This window comes from Lupinus angustifolius, chromosome LG06, assembly GCF_001865875.1.
Source record: "Lupinus angustifolius cultivar Tanjil chromosome LG06, LupAngTanjil_v1.0, whole genome shotgun sequence".
Lineage (NCBI taxonomy): Eukaryota > Viridiplantae > Streptophyta > Magnoliopsida > Fabales > Fabaceae > Lupinus > Lupinus angustifolius.
Window position 1 is genome coordinate 35,165 of NC_032014.1, and position 13,845 is coordinate 49,009.

A 13,845-nucleotide genomic window follows, 5' to 3' on the forward strand; every position below is an offset into this window, starting at 1 on the left:
AATTTAAAGATACATTAAAAAAAGCTTGACAATGACCTTCTCGCAAAGTTGTAAAGCATAAACACAAACTCTTTTGGTATTACTTTGATATTTCATCGAAGAAAATGTAAGCGAAGAAGAAAAATATAATAACATATAAAGGCATGAAACTTAATATAAGATAAGTGAATTATAATATTTAGTGCTGACATTTCTTAACACATCTCGAAAACTAATTGGAAGAGTGATAATAGTTATAAATAATAGAGATGTCAACTTCCATTCCATTACTATCACCTCTATATTCTATGCAAAATGTCATATTCTCTTCAAAATGTAAAACTGCATTCCATCTACATTCTCTTATATTTTTTTTGTTTTCCACGTATATTCTCATATCGGAGGCAATCCTGTCCGAGTCGGAAACATATACAGGTATGTGGGATTAACTTTCTCAGCGAGTATTTTTCCATCCACAAAACTCGAACCCGAGACCTTTTGCTTAAGAAGAATCAAACATATATCACTTGAACCAACATCTATTGGTATCTACATTCTCTTATATGAAATAAATATAGTTAATATAAAAATAAATCTATAAATTATTTGATCAACCACCTTCATACCAATCTCCAATGTAAATTTTTTGAAACAAAGTATGTCAAACAGGATTCTCATGAGGAAAGCATTTAGAGAAAATTCTCATGTTCGATAGTGTCATATAACATTAAAACGAATATCATTGTTAAGTCTTACTAATACATTTCATTTATTTATTGTATTATTATTCATGGAATAAATTGTATTGCCATGAAGTGTAATCATTGTCAAGTCTCAATAATACAATAGTATAGAAGAGAAAGAAAAATAGAACAAAAGCAAAGAGAAGAGAAATAGCTGAAAGTTGGAAGAGAAGGAAGATGATGATTTCCATGTTCTATTGAGGAATGATTTTGTAACAGCCTTGAATATTGGCATGACATAGAATGCATGTGTTGAAAGTTAGCTACCAACAAACTTATATTAGGCAATAGGATTAACCCAAATGAAAAGACAGCAATTGTGATTGTTACATTATGGGCTAACCCCTAGGCCCTACATGTCAATTATTAATTTAAATGTTATGACAGAAAGTATAATCATTTGTCACCTTTAAAACGAGAAAAAAAACGAAAAAAAAAACTGATATTTTAAAAGTAATTTTAAAGAACATGTATATTTTCTATAATTTCACATCTGTTCTAAGCTAATGGTAACAGCCACCCTTCTCCTGGGCGGCTGGAAAACAAAAAGAAATGCAAAACCAACTATTAATCGAGATAATCATCATCATTACTTATATTAGTAGGACATGATCTTTTTCGTGGTAATGAATTAATTACAGGAGATGCTGAGATATTTTTTGTAATTCTGACAGAATGCAGTGCTTCCTTAATCGAAGAAGGTTTAAGAAAGGAAGATGTTGTACTAGTAGTAGCAACACCCCGTACCCGTAGTGGTAGTTTATTATGTAAAGAATGTCTGACGTTCAGCTTTGACTTGAGGAGTATTTCATTATTTGGTTCTTTTTGTTGCAACTCCGGAGTGATGGTGGACTCAATGGGTACCAGCTTTCCGTTAATTTGGTTTGTGAAAATAAAAGTCACCTCATCACCCGCTGAAGCCTGGAGGATAGCATCTGGGACAGAAGTTGGGACAAAATGATGTCCCCAGCTACCCAAATCTTCTTCCAATGGACATCCAACCTGAAAAGGATATGTATAAAAGAGATAGTGAAGTACTAGCTTAGATTCTTCATACCCTTTGCTTGAATGAAGAGATAATAAGATAGACAGTAAAGCCCAACCTGCTTCTCTGATCTTTTTAACTTCTCTAAGCAGCCTGCAATTCCTGCAAATCCACCTATATCACAGGTTTCTTCATCAGGTTCACAATTCATTATTGTTGATTGAGATGCCGCATACTTCTCGTCAGTGCTTTCGGGCCCATCGTATGTTGGACACCGTGTGCATCGCATCTTTTCATGGATCTCTGACCTAAATAAATATATTGAAACAGAGAATTAAGTAAAGATCACAAGTCAATGTTATGACAAACAGCAATAAGAATTGAGGTGTCAATTGTTTTCACCATGTCACACCAGTGACACCACTAGTACCATCTTCATGCAAATCTTCTGCACATTTCTATGCTAACATCCTAAGTAAATACAAAAACAATCAAGCCTTAATCCCACTAGGTGGGGTTGACTAAATGAATCGAACAACATTATAATGTTCTATTAACAAAAAGGAAAGAGACGCCTTACTTGATACTCTCATGAAAAGTGAATAAATCACGAAGATCCTCTGTTGAAAGTAAGTTACCCTGAAAATAATAAATGTTATGAATAGCATTGCATAAGCAGCACCAACTAGAACACGTGGTAGAAGGCTAGAAGTAATTTTGACCTGTGCCGCAATGCTATCTGTTTGCTGCTGTTGAATGACCTTTTGCAACCCTTCTTTTGACATCTGACGCTGATAGACCTACACATGAGTTCTAAATGGTTCAGTAAGAGGAAAATATAGACAGAAATTGCTCAAATGAGAGGACTGATACTAAACGGGAAAAAAAGTAAGATGTGTTCATGTTTATAAACCTTTTCTTCAATTGTTCCGGCAGTCAAAAATCTATAAACATAAACTCTTTTTTTCTGCCCATCCCTCCACACTCTTGCTGCAGCCTATTTATGGGCAAGGATAAGTTGCAAATAAAATAACAAAAGTATGTAAGATATAGAGAGGAGAGAAAGCTTGTGTATGAAAATTTCCGATGTTAATAAAACTAAACCTATGGCATATTACTTGTTTATCGTTTGCTGGATTCCAATCGGGGTCAAACAAGACAAGTCGATTTCCACCAATCAAATTGAGTCCACAACCACCGGCCTTGCTGCTTAGCAGAAAAACAAATTCATCCTGCAATGTCAAATTTGGTTGTCAGTGGACAATAGCATATGAATGATGCTTAATGACAGTTTATGTTATGAACTTACCTTAGATGGGTCATTAAAGCAGTTGACCAACTTCTGCCTTTTACTGATTGATGTAGTGCCATCAAGTCTCAAATGAGGGTACCTTTGTTCCCGACACAATTGAGCAAAAAGATCGAGAGTCTGTTACATGAAAGATGGGTTAGTAAGAGAAGGGACATAAGTGTATAAAAGATTGATATTACTGGTTTATTATGTACAAAAATATCCAGAAGATAGCAAGAGAAGGGACATAAGTGTCATCATGAAAAGCAGGCACATGCACTTCTACATTGTAGTCTAAAACCATTTCTCCATGCAAGGTTGTCGGCAGTATTACATAAGCCTTGTAAACTTCATTATTTGGACAAATATTGTATGCTGGATGCAACTGGAATTGACCTCAAAAACTATATAATATTTTTTTACTGTATGGATCTTATTTTATTCTAAACAATCACATTGATTAGCAACAGCTGCTATTTAAAAAGAGTATTGCAACATAACCTTTTACAATATACCTGAGTGTAGTTTGAGACAAGGACAATGCGATCATTTGTCCTCTGACGTAAATGAGCAAGTAATCTTCCTAAGACATGCATTTTCCCAGATAGTTCAACCCAAGCTCCATTCCCTCCGGTCCATGAGCCAGACCTGTCCACAAAACTCCTATAGCATGACTAATGTAGACACCATATGTATAAGTGAAATATAATCTAAACTATCTACCTTCCAGATAACATTTCAGGAGGGAAAAATCGAATGCAGTCCTCAAAACCTGAAGTTCCTGGGCTCCCACTTCGGATGGTATCATATATAAGCTACAAGACACTATCTTCTGTCAGGACGAAAGTATGTCTGAAACTTACAAAATATTAAAGGAGATGACGGGTTTCATTCGCAGTTTTTAATAGATGATCAAAGGTTAAGACTTAAGAGGAGGAATGGGTGAAAATAAAATACTCTAATTGCCAAATCTAATGGCACTAAGTCAACAGCTTCACGATCTATTATCAAGAATGTATGAACATTAACCAATCATATCATTTACCAACAATGAAGTTTCTTAAAAAGATATAAAAACAGATATTCTCGGGGGAAAAGAAAAAATAATACCTTTGGATGATTGCACAACTTCTTGAGAGCTGTTATGTAGGCCAAAATCTTGGATTGCTTCACTTCTTCAGTAATTGCCCGTTTAACCTGTGCTTGAAGACACAGATTTGTCAATTTAGTCTTGATTGTCTTGTTTTTGTCAACATCCAACAATGTAAACACCTAACAAAAAATATGTTTTCCAAAATCAAAAGTGGATATTACATTTTTTGACTGTATAAAATGTTTATATAGCTCTGACTGTAGTGGAGACAACTTGCAGCAAACAACTTCAATTATCTGTACAACAAAAGGAACAATTCAGGGATATATAAGATCAAGAGTGATAAGAACCATGGTTCCAAATGCTATTAATGCTGGGCCAAAGAAAGCTCTACAAGTTTACTCCCGCATGCCTAAACCTCATTCGGAGGGACAGTATGTAATACATGTCTGGGAGGGAAAGTTAGATATAAGAGGGAGAGAAAAAACTGCAATAATAGGGAAGTTTCAATCGGGGGAGGGGTTATGGAAATTTTGTTTTAATGAATTTATTCTTTTACAAAGAGAAATAAACACATAGTTCTACTTCTTTAATCTAAGGAAAGATCAAGAACAATACTCTAATTGAAAATTCAGGGAAAGGGAAAGGATTCCATGTATATAGTTGCTTTTTTGAAAAACAAAAGAATGTGATTGAATAGTGCAATGATTATGTTAGAATATATGAAAATATTTCGGAATGTCTTAAATTATCTTATAGAGAATATCTAAATGATACTTGGATATAGAGAGAATATATCATATTATGATGATTATATCTTAGATTTGTTTAGAGAATCTTAGAAGATATCTTAAGATTGAGATTATTTAAACTCTACTATAGAGGTAAATATTGGGGATCATACATACTACAAGTCATTAGATTTAGATATTTTGATTCAATCATAAAAGGCGATGGGGAAATTGACGGAGATATGAACCATAAGATTCAAGCAGGTTTGATGAAATGACGGAGTGTTTTAGGTGTCATTTGTGATAAAAATGTACTACTCAAGCTTAAGGGAAAGTTCTACCACCCGAGTGCACGACTATAAGACTTGCAATGTTATATCGGACTGAATGTTAGGAGATAAAATGTCAACAAGAGAACGACTACATGTAGCAGAGATAAGAATGTTGTGTTAGATGAGGGAACACACTAGACAAGATAGAAATAGAAATGAATGCATTAGGGAGAAAGTTGGAGTAGCTCCTATCATAGAAAAGATTGTAAAATTGCACCTTAAGTGGTTTGGACATGTGTGGAAGAGACTGGTATAAGTCTTCATAAGGAAAGTAGATCAAATGAAAACTAATCTAATTCCTAGAGAAATAGGGATACCAAGAAAAACCATAAGGGAAATAATAAAGAAAGACTTATAGATCTATGTTTTGCCAATGAACATGATTTAGATAGAGCATTATGACATTCTTCGATTCATATAGTCAACTCCACCTGGTGGGATAGAGACTTGATTGTTATTGTTGTATGATTTGTTTCCATATTTAATTAGGAGTTTGATATTAGTATAAATAGGAGTTACTAATATATTTTTTGGATCACATCATCGTTTACAATAGTATCAATACAATTTGTTATTTTGAGCATTCTTTCTTCTTCTATATCTAAACCCTATAATTTCAACAAGTTCAATAAGCATAGAAGACAGATAAAAGATAGTACAATACCTTTGGTGGTAAGTGATTCGACAATAACGCATTAGTCCTTCTTAATATGAACTGTAAAAGCATATTGACCAATCAATCTTCAGTAAAGAAAGTATATATTTTTTTTCATATCAAACACACAAAAGAAACTGGTTGCACTTCATTAAGCTAGTGATGAAGAATACCTTGCACCATAAAAGAGTAGTGATGAATAATATTATACAACTGCCTAGGGGTGTTTGATTCAAGAGTTTTCTTAGTTTTTACATTTACGGAAATCCTTAGGCGGGAATGTTTTATTCCCATGTTTGTTAAGAGATACAAGAAAACATTCCCATCCATGTCTCATACCCAGGAATATTAATTGACCACTAGTCCAACAAATCAATCCCAAGGGGGAAGGTATGTTGAGATAACTCCTATTCTGGGAGTAATTATAAAGGACAACATGGTGCACGGGAGATTTGAACTCATGATCTTCATGTCTATATCTAGGTTCTATCTCAAGTTGTGGACTAATTATAGAACTATAAATGACACTTTTGGTCACCCTTATCCTCAAATTCCCAGGAATAGTCAAAGTTAACCAAACATAGGTTCTATAGATTCCTAGAAATACCATTCCTTAGAATGTGAGTCCCAAGAGTCCTATTACAGGGACTGAAAAATCAACTCTTCAACCAAACAGTAAAAGTATATAGAAGAATCTAATTCACATCGATGAGCCAAGAAAAAACATTACCTGATTAACCTTGATACTTAATTCTGTGGAGCGTCCAACACCTAGCTTCTTCTCTTCTGCAGTGGCAGTAGGTTCTCTTCCGCAAATAATTGGTGCCTTGATGATGCAAGTAGGACACAGTTAAAAAAAACACTGAGAGAAGGAGGAAATCCTATTCCGGCATCACACTCTCCTAAAATCTTTCAGCAATTGGCATGTCTTACTACCACATCAGTTTCTACAGAATGCGCTGTACAAGCTATAGACTTCTATTTAACAACTGAATAACTCCTTTTTTCTCCTAATTACCGGTATATACTGACAAAGGATGAGCTTTCCACATCAAAAAATTTAAATGTAGAGCAATGCGACCAATTTACCTCATAGTACCGTCGAAAATGTGCAATATCACCCAATATTCCAGGATTGGAGAAGTTAACCATTGCAAAGAATTCTGCTAAGTCATTCTGTAGATGGCATATTCTCACAAAATTAAATAAATAAATGAGGATTTAGAGTTGTAACTTGCAAGACAGATGGATAATGATGCATAAACTATCACCTGCAAAGGAGTTCCTGACAACAAAATTCTACGTTTGCATGGTAGAGCAGCTAATGCCTACTCCAGGAAAAGGTATTCATGAGAAACAATCAAGAGAAACTACCTATCTTGCTTAAAAACCAAGGAAATTGTAGAGCACGAGTACCCGGTTGGTTATTGTCTGATCATTTTTCAGTCTGTGAGCCTCGTCACATATGAGAAGGTCACAAGAGTCAGTGGAGCTGAACATTGAAGAGTGCATTCTGAATGTCTCATATGAAACAATCAGCACCTGAAAATCAGGAAATATTAACTGAGTGCACTACATGTATGTATGTGAAGGCAAGTGATGGTTGGAAAATTGAACCTGTAATATGGTACGGGTACTTGTAAAATTTTGAATCCCAGAGATGACATCTTCTCTTGTGCTTTCACAAAGAGCAACAAGATGAATTCTAGATCCAAGCCACTTATTGATTTCAGCTTCCCAATTAGTAACAAGGCTGGTAGGGGTGACAATGATGGCCCTTCTAACCATTGGATTTCCATCAAAGCCTTGAGAAAGTAGAGTATAAAGTAAAGTGATGGATTGCAATGTCTTTCCCAAACTGTGAACATCAATTAAAAGCAGTAGTAACAGAGGTAGGCAGGCATAATAATTTATCAAGTAAGTATGTATGTGTGATGTGTGTGACTTACCCCATATCATCAGCCAAAATGCATCCATGGATATTGGCAGAACTATGTAGGCCAGAGACACAATCAAACATAAACTGAACTCCTTCCCTCTGATGAGGACGAAGGAAACGAACAAGCAAAGGGTGAACAGAAATTGGTTGGTGGTCATGACCTTGAGGAGGGTCCCACAGTATTAGAGGATCAATCCCAGGGGGCAAACAAAGATTCTCCACTTGTTCTTGTTTTTGTACAAGGTCTGTATTATTGAAGTGTATGTTGGTGGTTTCAAGCAAGACAGAATCTTGTTGTTGTCTCCAAGGAACAAACCTTTTACGGAGGGAAAGCCTCCGACTAAGGTGTTCGTTGTAATTGGAAGAGGAACATGGAGGTTTGAAGGGTTTTCTACAAAGTGGAACTGATAGAACTTGCGGTACCAACGATTGCCTCTTCACTATCAACTTTCCACTACAACCAATTATAACAATTTCAATCCCAGTTGAATAAGGAAAACCTAAAAGATATAACAAGTGTTAAGTACCTGAGGAGAGCATCCACATTCTGAGATTTGCGTTCTTTATCGTCTTCGACGGAGTATTCGTCATAGCCTGAATCGGAAGAAGAAGAAGAAGACAGAGATACCACTTGTTCGTCTTCGTCTTCCATTCTCGCCTCAATCTCTAATTCAACCTTCAACCTCTCCTCTCTAACTCGCCTTTTTTCATTTCCATATTTCCGTATAGAATGAATAAAAAATCATATTTACATTTCTTATATGTCTTCCCTATATTATATTAAAATAAAAATAAAGAATTATTAAAGTCATCCTTCAATCTTAATTACATTTATCAAAAATCATATTGTATTTTCATCCTATAATATTTTTTCTTAATCCTTTTGGTATCCGTCGGACAAGGCTTACTATTTTATAATTGGCAAAACTATTTCTAGCCAGTGCCAAACCTTTGGAGTTTTATTCCAAATATTTAAGAACAACTATTTGCCTAGCTAAGTAGTTAGATACCCTTGGTTGTATATAGAGTTGTAAAAAATGGGTAAGCTCGGGTCAGCCCGCTAAAGCCTATAAGTTTATAGGGTTGAGTATTATTTTAAATATTTTTTATTACATTCAGGCTTTTTAGCTCGGCCGGGCTATATGAAAACCGAGTTTAGGCTGGGCTTATTTGAGGGCTCGGACTATCCATTTTTTCATATTTTTTAAATCATTTTTGGAACATTTGCTTGATAATAAACCTTAGATAAAAATTATTTTACAAAACAACTTATAATAAATATTATGTTATGAACTTTGAACAAAAGATAGAATAATATTTATACCATAAATATTTATAAATTACAATAATGTTATAAAGTTAAACATTATATTATTTTTCCTATTTTTCATAATATTCTTTTAACCCCAATAAAAGATAATGTATCAAATTACAAAACATTAAAACATATACATTTCACTTTTCCTTTCTTAATTGTGTACTTAATTATATTTAATTTCTACAACAAAAACATAATAAAGAAAATAACTTTTACAACAAAACTAAAAGACAACATAATTTTCCCCATAGAGAATTTCACGCAACCAAATTCAAGATAATAGTTCATAATAAAAGTGTTGATAAAGATCATACAAAGAATAATATTTTTTATAGTATCTAAAAGTTTATATATTATAGTGAAGTCCAAATTATATTATGTTATGGAGTGTGAGTCTAATAAAAATGACATAATCAATAAATGAGTTATGTTAAAAATTATATATGTGGATTTCACGTCTTAACTTAAAAACAAGACACTAGATCTATAAGTTTGATTGTATTAGGCATAAGAAGTGTGTTAAAAAAGTTATACATTAATATCAAATTTTATATATATATTAAATAGATTAAATAAGTTAAATTTTAAATACTTTTTTAATATTATGCGGGTCTTGACTATAATTTGATATGCATAAATTATATTCAAGTTTTTTAATCCGACCCGATTTAGCCTGAATCCGATATGGGCTATCCCGAACTCATTGAGTAACCCGTTTTGACACCTCTAATTGTATAAGAGATATCCTCAAATAAGTCATGAATGCTATAACATGTAAATCACATTTACTTATTTAATGTTTCTTTGTATTTGGGCAAATCATACTAGGAATATGTTGGGGGCAGTTGCCTTTGAATTTTTTTTTTATTTTATTAAAATATTTTTTAGTCTTTTATATTACATGTATTGAAACAATCATTTGAGCTTATATTTTTTTTTCAATTTGTTAATAAATATGTATAATATAATTTTGTGATTCTTTTAGAAATTATAAATAATAAGTAAAGTTATTTTAGACGTGTAGATGTTAATATTGTTTATAGTAATATGAATTCATTTGAGTTCATAATTATTTTGCACGTAAAAAAATTGATTATGAAGGTCATATATTGTCTTTATCAAACTTTAAAGTAAAAATCTCAAGAATAATTCTATCGTTGTTGTCATTAGCCATTCAGCTTTGAAATGCTATCAATCATCTATGTGTTAAGTTCAACTTTGACGAAACGAATAAGATTAATGCATATTACCTTTTTGATCAAATTATTTATATTATCTTAACTATTTTTGTTCAACTACTATGAAAATATCATTTCAAAACAAAAACAATAAAACTAATTTATGCAGTAAGATATAATATGAATCTATCTATTTACTACTTTAACAAAAAAAAACCTCCTTAACATACATGTATCATTATCTCATTGAATTGTCACATCATCTATGACATGTGTCATTACCTCATTGAATCTATTTGCCTCCAAAATTATTGCAACAATATGATTTACATTATTATTATTACAATCTGAATACATAACGTGTGTAAATGCTTCAAATATTAAACTTCTAATATTGTTAATGTGTTAACTATCAATAATTCAAAATGATTTACAATATTAACATTACACATTATTATTATAATCTTAATACATAATATTAAACTTCCAAAAAGTTAACATGGTTAAATAATATTTTGCATAAATCATTTAATATTTTGGCTATAAAAAAGTTAACTATCAACAATTCAAAATGATTTACATTATTATCTACTAGTGTGTACAGGCATTTCGTGCCTACCAGTTAATATTATGGTACCACATATTCAATTTTTATATATTTTATTTTTAGAATTAGAATGTATTTGTTATAATTTTTATGTATGTATGATAATGTTCAATTTAATGTGAAATATATAGTTAATTAATGTGTTGGTGATGTTTATTTATGATTATATGGTCTTTTTGTAAAAAATAAATAATTTTGAAGGGCAAAATAGGAAATAGAAATTACACCATGGTGGAAGTTATACCATGTTTTGCCTTTATATATAGTATAATAAATACTACTTAATAAGGGAAAACCCAAAATAACCACTCATCATGGTGTAATTTGTGGTTCTTCCTATTTTGCCCTCACTATATTTTAATTTTTACAAAAAAATCATATATAACCTAATATTTCTCTTCACCTAATATATGCTTATATTATTTGGTTAATTATATTTTATTCTTACATTATGACTATCAGTCTTTAATGTAGAACATTACACCAATCAAATAAATTAAACTGTAGATTATAAATATTTAACACAAAATATTATGTTTGACATTTATGACATACAAACTATATACATTATAAATGATAGGAAAGCGGGTTGACAAACACGATAATTATTATAATCTAAATACATAACGTGTGTAAATGCTTCAAATATTAAACTTCCAAAAAGTTAACGTGACTAAATTAACAATCTATCTATTTATTTATTATTTTAACAACAAAACCTCATTCACATACATGTGTCACCACCTTATTAAATTGACACATCATCTATGACATGTGTCATGACCTCATTGAATCTATTTGCCTCCAAAAAATTTACCCACAAAATGATTTACATTATTATTATTACACATTATTATTACAATCTGAATACATAACGTGTTCAGAATATTAAATGTTTATTATTATTATAATCTGAATACATAACATGTTCAAAATATTAAATGCTTCAAATATCAAACTTTCCAAAAATTAACGTGGTTAAGTTAACAATTGTCTGAAAAAGTTAATGTGCATAGTAATTGTATATGAAAAAATTAGCGTTTTCAAAATATTAAATTCTAATAATGATAAGGATAATTTCTAACTTTTAAAATATTAACTTTTAATTTCTACAATTCCCTTTTACTTTTATACTTATTCATCTCTCCATTTCTTAGTTATTTGTTAGAGAAAAACAATACTGTATTATCTTATGTTGTTCACTATTTGCTTTACTTTTAGAAATTTTATCATACATATGGCACGTAAAGCCAATTCCATTGAAGAAATTAATGCTGCGAAAGACACTTAGAAGATCAAGGTGAGAATTATTGCCCTTTGGCGTGTGGATAGATCGTCGACACCATCCTTTGAAATGATTTTCTATTCTTCTCACATGTATCATTTTCTATTCTTTTATACTCTTTCAATTTTTTCTTCATTTGTGGTCGATATAATTTTTTCATCATATAAATTTCACATATTTTATTTAACAAATCTATCATCTTCTACTTTCAAACTCACTCTTATGTATGATTTTCTATTCTTTTAATTATTATCTTTGTTCATATATATATTAGAGATTGCAATTACTATGTGGGTGTACAAGAATTATGGGTTAGTGGTGTTATTTGTTTCAATATTTGTAGAAGAAAAACTCATCTCCTATAATATAATGATTAGACGTTACTATTACTATATGATTTTCTATTCTTTTAATTATTGTCTTTGTTAATAGATATATTAGAGATTGCAATTATTATGCGAGTGCATAAGAATTATGAGTTGGCCGTGTTAATTGTTTCAGCATTTGTAAAAGAAAAACCCATCTCCTAGAATATAATGATTAGAGGTTACCATTACTATATCAATGAAAAATAATGTCTTTATTTTTATTATGGGTTTGTTGTAATTCATTTTAATCTAAAATTCTTCTAGATTTTTTGCATTTCCATATATGAGCAAAAATAATATTAATTAAATTAAATTGAGAAATGTTAATCTGTTTTCCTCCATAGCCAACGACCAAGAGAATAATTTGATTTCAACTTTAATGCCTAATTTTAAGGTGATCCACAAAATTAAAAATCTAAGCAACCAAAAACATGTTACCAATGAAGATATTATTAGCATAATAGCAATAACTATAATTCTCATAATAATTATATTATCAATTCTCATGGAAGCATAATCATACCATTAATGACAATATTATTAAAGGAAATGATCACTCTTCTTTCATCAATGCTATTGAAGGAAATAATCACTCTCTATCATATTTTGAAATTACTAAAGAAGATATTATTAGTATATTAAGAAGATTAAAAATCATAACATTTTTTGAATATATATTAGTATAACATATGAGAATACAACGAATGAGAATTTTCAAAATATTCAATTACTATTGTTATATTATTTAATTAAAAGATAACAATGATAGATATATTCATGAAAAAATATATGTATTTTAATTAACAAAACAATTATTAGACTTTTTTTATTATTTTAATTAAAATTATCAGAAAAAATATTCGTCAAATCCTAACTTAATGTGTTTTTAATTTATGAGTTATTTTCATACAATGATTATTAGCTAAAACATAATCAAAATAAATAACATTTAATTATACAATATTTGAATGTTAAAAATATATTCAAATATTTATACACAATGAACATTAATCTAAAATAAAACATAAGCATTCAAGAGATATGCTAAAAAATCCTTATGACTTTATATGATACTTATAAACGTAAACACAAAAAATATGATGCAAAAATAAGTCTTCATATTTATATTTTTTTATAAAGAATATAGAGGTGAGATATTATCCAATACAATTTAAATTTAATTTATTGAGTTATTTTAGAATCAAATATTTTCTATAATCACACTTTCAACAAATAAATGCTTATACAAACGCATTTATAATTGTTAATATTCTACATATACACTCAAAAATCAATGTTAATATTACAACTATATGAATGAAAAAAATATAATGGTTCAAT

The 13,845-nt window shown here is 30.6% G+C and overlaps 1 protein-coding gene across 1 annotated transcript; it reads right to left on the reverse strand.

Annotated features, from left to right (window-relative positions):
* LOC109348519 (protein CHROMATIN REMODELING 25) lies at positions 1,273-8,459 on the reverse strand. The gene is made up of 19 exons (XM_019588964.1): positions 8,276-8,459; positions 7,759-8,202; positions 7,427-7,667; positions 7,226-7,351; positions 7,081-7,137; positions 6,899-6,985; positions 6,540-6,635; positions 5,819-5,869; positions 4,313-4,387; positions 4,109-4,195; positions 3,722-3,813; positions 3,514-3,646; positions 3,017-3,136; positions 2,826-2,939; positions 2,621-2,704; positions 2,430-2,507; positions 2,288-2,346; positions 1,826-2,015; positions 1,273-1,724 (listed from the first exon to the last, which is right to left on the reverse strand). The coding sequence occupies exons 1-19, from the start codon at positions 8,398-8,400 to the stop codon at positions 1,290-1,292; spliced, it is 2,694 nt and encodes an 897-aa protein (XP_019444509.1). The 5' UTR covers positions 8,401-8,459; the 3' UTR covers positions 1,273-1,289.

What these genes read in the sequence shown, in the direction of transcription:
- LOC109348519 (XM_019588964.1), bottom strand. Translation starts at nt 8,400, where the DNA reads ATGGAAGACGAAGACGAACAAGTGGTATCTCTGTCTTCTTCTTCTTCT. An exon ending in CCTGAAATGTTATCTGGAAG is followed by an intron (nt 3,647 to 3,721) that starts GTAGATAGTTTA and finishes TTTTGTGGACAG; the next exon opens with GTCTGGCTCATGGACCGGAG. An exon ending in TAAAAAGATCAGAGAAGCAG is followed by an intron (nt 1,725 to 1,825) that starts GTTGGGCTTTAC and finishes TATCCTTTTCAG; the next exon opens with GTTGGATGTCCATTGGAAGA.